Here is a 6,929-nt window from a genome sequence, read left to right as displayed (position 1 = left end):
ACAAAACAATACTAAATCTTTGCTTCTTACTCTGTCTAAGAATTCCTTAATCTTTTTTAATGAAGAGAAAAACAAAATCATAATTAGACAAAAATTTAGGAGTATTTTTATACAAATATGAGGCAAAGAAGAATTTCTAAATCAAGATAGATATAAAACCATGAAAAAATAAAGATACCTACCTAACTAAAATTTTAAAATACACTTTCCCTTCCCCAAATGGAAATATATTTTTTTCAGAAAAAAATGTATCAGTTATATATAATCCATATGCAAAAGGGTATAAATCCTAAATGTATGCCATGATTAACTTTTAATTGTGAACATATTTGTGTAAACTCAAAAATCAAGTGCTATATTTCATCACTTATGTTCAGCTTGTTAACCTGTTTTCCAAACCTCCAGTATTATTCTGGATTTTTCTATTTCTACTCTTAATTCTACTAATTTTTATCTTGTAAACCTTAAACCTATGTTTTTTTAAAACATACAATATAAAATTGTTGTATTCTTGGTGAATTGATTCCTGTATCATTATCAAAGCTTTCTTTGTCTTTTAATCATAATATTAGTTTATGATGTAATAACTGGAATATATATTCTTATCTACTATATATATTTTTATCTTATGAGTTTAGGGGATTACTTGCTTATTATTAATATTATGTATCCCCAGTATCAGAGTGTTACTTATATATTATTTTCTAAAACTTTAGTAATCTTAGATAGTAAAAACATACTCATGGATTTATGGAAAAGCAATATAAACTAGTATTTTTTAATCAATTCCCTGATAATGCAAAAACCTCGGAACACTTTAAGACAATTTATCCTCCTCATATATTTTATATTATGGTTGTCAGTTAATTCTTAACATATTTTATATAAAACCATGAAAAAATAAAGATAGCAATATAACTAAATTTTTAAAATACACTTTTCCTTCCCCAAATGGAAATATTTTTTTTTCAGAAAAAAATGTATTAGCTATACATAATCCATATGCAAAAGGGTATAAATCCTAAATGTATGCCATGATTAACTTTTGTGTACATATTTGTGTAAACTCAAAAATCAGTTGTTACAATATGTTAGCACAATATGTTATTATTGCTATTTTAAAAATTTGTGCATATAATCCACATACAGTCATGCATGGCATAATTACTTTTTGGTCAACAATGAACTGCATATACAATGAGAGTCCTATAAGATTATAATGTAGCTGAAAATGTCCTATTGCCTAGTGACAATGCAGTTCTCATAACATCATAGCATAAAGCATTACTTATGTTTCTATGGTGATGCTGCTATAAACAAACCTACAGCACTGACAGTCACATAAAAGGATAGCACATAAAATTATGTGCAATATGTAGTGCTTAATAATAATTACATTACTGGTTTATGTATTTACTATACTATACTTTTTATCATAAGTTTAGAGTGTATGCCTTCTACTTATTCTTTTAAAAAAAGTTATCTGTTAAACAGCGTTAGGCAGCTTCTTCAGGAGGTATTCCAGAAGGCATTGTTAGCATAGGAGATGACAGCTCCAAGTAGGTTATTATCCATGAATACCTTTCAATGGGACAAGAGGTGGTAGTAGAGATAGTGTTATTAATGATAGTAAACCTATGTAGGCTTGGACTAATGTAGTGTTTGTGCCTTAGTTTCTTAAAAAAAGTTTTAAGAAGTAAAAAAAAAGCAAAAACTTTTAAAGTATAAAAATTTAAAGAATAAGGATATAAAGAAAAAATATTTTTGCACAACTGCACAGTGTTGTGTTTTAAGCTGTTTTAATACAAAAGAGTAAAAAAGTTTTTAAAGGATTTATAAAGTTAAAAAGTTTTTATTTTTCTTTTAGATTCAGGGGGTCCATGTTCATTACATGGACATACTACCTAGTGGTGGAGACTGGGTCTCAGGTGGCCAGTTTCCCAAATAGTGAACATTGTACCCCATAGGCAATTTCTGAACCCTAACCCATCTCCCCACTTCCCCACCTACTGATGTCTCCAGTGTCTATTATTTCCATCATTGTGACCATTTAGCCTCCACCTATGAGTGAGAACATGTAGTATTTGGCATTCTGTTTCTGAGTCAGTTCACTTAGGATAAAGATCTCCAGCTCCATTCATGTTGCCACAAGCTCCATCCATGTTGCCACAAAGGACATGATTTCATTCTTTTTTTATGGCTGCAGCCTTTGTTTTGCTAGATTATTTAAATACTGTGTATGCAAGTACTTCTGAGTACAGCTCCTACGGTTATGTACTAGGGTGAAAGTTGTATTCTGTTGTCTCTTTGTGGACAATGGTTTATTCTCCTGAATGCTTCATCCATTCTCCTCTCCAACTCATGCTGCTGGAAACTTAGGAATGCTAATATATCAGTTTCAAATTCTGGTTGCTCATGAGAAAATAATAGCAATTTCCTGAGGGGGCCACTGTGAAGCCATGAAGTGCAGCCTTTAATCAAGTACAGGTTTTGTTTGTTTGTTTGTTTGTTGACATAATTGTTTGTTTTCTTTCTTTATGATGATCTGGCCCATGTTTAAAATGGTTGGGAAACAGTTTAAAATATCGTGTAGTAGGATTGAAATTTGTTAATCTTATAAAAAGGCCTCCTTTTCCTTCTTTGCTGCCTTTCTCAGCAGCCTTTTAATTTTAATGGTTTCTTTGTTGCACTAGAGCTCTAATTCTTATGGGAAAATGGGCAGAGTCAAGGTCTACTACGAGGAAACACTAACGCACATGATTTTCCCTGTTAGTTTGGGACCCTAAACTAGAATTTTTGAAGCTAGAAAATCTCAGCTTCACTTAGCATGACATCCACCAACTGAAAACTAGGGAACAGATGTTTAGATGAGCAACCTTCCAGCTCAGAAATATTCCCAATATTCATCAATTTCTCCCTTCCTCCCCTACCACCAATCAAGTTGCTTCCAGCTTGGAATTTCTAACATCTTTGTTGATAAGATTACTTCAAATTGTCTTCCAAATAGGCCTTCTCTTGAATTCCCTTGAATTTTATTTCATCTGCACTGTGGCTTCAAAAAGTTATTTAGATTTTGTCTACTGAAATCACCCTTTCTTATTTGCCAAGATGTGTACAGCATGCCCTGCCCTTAAGAAACCCACGCCATTTCCCCCAGCAGGCGGTCTGAGGAGGAGGGCAGCCTGCAGCTCCGGTCTTTGCGATTCTCGCATGCCTCAGCCCTGGCCCCGACCAGAGGGTCCTCGCTGGCCATGGGGTAAGACTTACACAGTGCTGTGAGTATACAATACCACCTATGGAGAAAGCGCTTGTGAAAACGAACATTCAGATAGCTCTATCTTCTGGGTGTTATTGGAAGAGTAGCTCCGCGTTCTGGCTTGGCTGCAAAACACTTCATAGATGCAGGAATTGGTGTCATAGATGAAGATTACAGAGGAAATGCCGATGTTGTACTGTTTAATTTTGGCAAGAAAAAGTTTGAAGTTAAAAAACGTGATCAAATTGCACAACTCATTTGTGAACGGATTTTTAAATCCAGAAATAGAAAAAGTTCAAGTTTTAGATGACACTGAAAAGGGCTCAGGAGGTTTTGGTTCCACTGGAAATATTTAAAATTTATGCCAAGAATAGAAAATGAGAATCTGTACCTTTAAAAAAAAGTGTTCTGGGTGTTTTGTAAACTTAATAGTTTTACCTTCTAAAACTATTTAATTTTCTTGTGATGAAGGAAAAGACTATCTCTGTTGGGATCAGCAGTGTTTGCTTTGTGGTGACCTAATTCTAACAGTGTCTTTTTTAAATTAAATGCACATCAAAAAAAGCCTGTATTATTTAATAAATAATAATCCTTTGGCAAAAAAGACATATATAGTTTGTTATTTGTTTTTAGGGTGGTTAAAGTGATATATGCTGGAAGCAATGACTTTATGTTTTGTGTTTTAATTTTTACATATTATATAATCCCTGCTGGATTTTCAATAAAAAGTCAGAACTTTTATGATACTTTCTGGGCTTAAGGGCTCTAAGAAATTATTATTATTATTAATGTTAATATTACTAATAATATGAGTTTGACTTTGGTCATTTTTGGACTTATTGAAGAAGAAAATTGAAATGTGGGATAAAATCACTACCTTCATGTCAAATTTTTTACTTGTATTTTATACAGATAATTATTATGTTTGTGTATAAATTCTGATAGAAAGTTAAGGCAATGGTAGTAGTTATGGAAAGGAGAAGAAAGTTTTTAGAGTTATTAGTAAAAAAGTTAAATAAAGCAGATGGTTTCTAAAATTACCATTCAATGGATACACCAGAGACTTTTGACTATAAATAGTTAAAGAGCCAGGCTCGGTGGCTCAGCCTGTAATCCTGCGCCTTTGGGAGGCTGAGGTGAGTGGATTGCCTGAGCCCGCGGGTTCGAGACCCGCCTGGGCAAGCGAGACCTCATCTCTACAATAAATCAAAAAATCAGCCGGGCGTGGTAACGCACACCTGTAATTCCAGCTACTCGGAAGGCTGAGGCGGAAGGATCGCCGGAGCCCAGCAGGCGAGGCTGCAGTGGCCAGGAGCGGCCACTGCACTCCAGTCTGGGCGACTGAGTGAGACTCCAACTCAAAAAAAAAAAAAAAAAAAAAATTAGTTAAAGAAAGTGAAGATGGTAACCCTGGATAGGTAAACAATAACTAAAACTTATATTTGTGTATACCAAAGCACACTGCTGCAAATAGTATTCTGCATTATAGCTTTCTCTTAATTATGTGCAGCAATATTATACTCTTACTAAATATATATGCTTATCATTCTAATGAAATGGTAAATATAGAAATAAAATAAAGATATAATTTAATTAAATATTGTTTTGGCTTTTTTCTTAGATATACAGTTCTAAACAAACCCAGTCAGGTAATAATTAATGATCCATAATTAAATGAAAAAAAAAACTTCCCAAGATCTGTTACCTGAATAGAGGTATAATAGCTGAGAGCACATGGTCAGCTTGTGAAGCACAAACTCTGGGGTTCTAACCCTCTAAACTGGCGAACAGTTTTTCTTAAACCACAGCCTTTCTGAAGAAAGAAACTATAGTGATTCAATCACATAATAAGGTTTCTGGTGATACACACAGCAAGTTTCATAATGATAACACAGAGATTATGAGTATGTTTTTCTAAATATAAGGAAAATAATCAGGATGAGAAAAGCTTCAATGTAACAAAAAGTAAGTATAGAGTAATGTTATGTTCTAATTTGTGAGAAAAACATTATAACAATGGAAGGGAACTCAGAATTAACCTCCAGACATGTTCAACACTTTTTGAAGACAGAACAGTTTTTTAATTGCATTCTTCATGTCCTTGTTTCTCAGACTATAAATGATGGGATTGAAGAATGGGGCAAGTACAGTAAACATCAGTACAGTGGCCGTGTCCAAAAGCGGTGGGTAAGTGGCATTGAAGCGCAAGTACATGAGGGACACGCTGCCAAAAAATATCAGGAAGACCATGAGATGGCCTGCGCAGGTAGAAAAAGCCTTCTGTCTACCTTCGGCAGAGGGAATTCTCAGGATCACAGTGACAATTCGTACGTAGGACAGGGCAATGATTAGAACGGTAAAGATAATGGCCACAGCATGGATCACATCCTCAATCAGAATCATGGACGTGTCTGTACATGCCAGACTCAGCACAGGGACCAGGTCACAGGATATCTGATGGATTTGGTTGGGTCCACAGAAGGGCAGTGTGGAAATCATCACAATCTCAGGAAGCGGATAAAGAAGACAAACATGCAGGAGCCTGCGGAGAGTTGAGCACACAGCTGAGGGGTCATGATCTTCTGATAGCGAAGAGGGTTGCAGATGGCAATATATCTGTCAATGGCCATGGTAATCAGCAAAATCCCTTCTGAATTTCCAAGTGAATGGAAGAAATACATTTGCAAGAGGCACCCCGTCATGGAGATGGCCTTCTTTTCACTGATGAGGTTAGAGAGCATCTTGGGAATGGTGGCTGTGGTATACCAGATCTCCAGAAAGGAAAATATACTGATAAAGTTATACATGGGATTATGGAGACGAGTGTCTAGTCTTACAGCAAAAAAGATCAATAGGTTACCAATAACAATAAAAGTGTAGATGAACAGTAAAGGAAAGAAGTACAGGAGACTCCCGTCCTGGAGCTGTGGGAACCCAGTGAAGATAAATTCAGTCACTGTTGACACGTTTCCACTCTCCATATCCCTAGTAGCGCTCCCTGTGAATGATAGAGAAGGCAAATTCCAGCTGACGAGGAGGTGGAGAAGAAAAAAACAGATATGATATACAGGTTAAAAAAAAAAAAACTGGGAAGAATAATAGAGACTAATTTGAGAGTATTATTGTTTTTCCTAACTACACTATTGTACATATTGTCTAATATTTGATATTTTTTCTTATTTGCTCCTCTAGAGGCACAACTGCAAAAATAGGGGTCTCCAAATGTTTTAATTGTGAAAAAAAGAAACTTTTTTTAAGCCAGCCGCAGTGGCTCATGCCTATAATCCCAGCACTTTGGGAGGCCAAGGTGAGAGAATTGCCTGAGCCCATGGGTTTGAGACCAGCCTGGCCAACTTGGCAAGACCTCATCTCTACAATAAATCAAAAAATTAGCTGGGCGTGATGGTGCTTGCCTGTAACTTCATCTACTTGGAAGGCTGAGGTGGAAGGATGGCCTGAACCCAGCAGGTTGAGGCTGCAGCTGCCATGAGCATGCCACTGCACTCCAGCCTGGGCAACAGAGTGAGACTCCAACTCAAAAAAAAAAAAAAGAAAGAAAGTAATTTTAGCTTAATTTCTTATATATAAGTATTTGCATTTATAAGTTATACGTATCTACTATATTATGATATAATATGAAATTATATATATGTGTCATATAATTCTAGGATTT

The 6,929-nt window shown here is 35.4% G+C and overlaps 1 protein-coding gene and 1 pseudogene across 1 annotated transcript; one reads left to right on the top strand and one right to left on the bottom strand.

Annotated features, from left to right (window-relative positions):
* The first annotated feature begins 3,119 nt into the window (after window positions 1–3,119).
* LOC103260068 lies at window positions 3,120–3,612 on the top strand (annotated as a pseudogene).
* A 1,678-nt stretch (window positions 3,613–5,290) lies between these two features.
* Window positions 5,291–6,282, bottom strand: LOC103260067 (olfactory receptor 6K3-like). The gene is given in 2 exon segments (XM_008057701.2): window positions 5,291–5,772; window positions 5,775–6,282. Coding segments are annotated over 2 exon segments (945 nt in total). The 5' UTR covers window positions 6,238–6,282.
* Between the last annotated feature and the right edge of the window lie 647 nt (window positions 6,283–6,929).

The sequence above is a fragment of the Carlito syrichta genome, unplaced genomic scaffold (assembly GCF_000164805.1).
Source record: "Carlito syrichta isolate Samal-C Ts95f unplaced genomic scaffold, Tarsius_syrichta-2.0.1 Scaffold303110, whole genome shotgun sequence".
In the NCBI taxonomy this organism is placed as follows: Eukaryota; Metazoa; Chordata; class Mammalia; order Primates; family Tarsiidae; genus Carlito; species Carlito syrichta.
The sequence above is the reverse complement of the archived record's forward strand: the minus strand, read 5'-3'. Positions and strand labels throughout refer to the sequence as shown.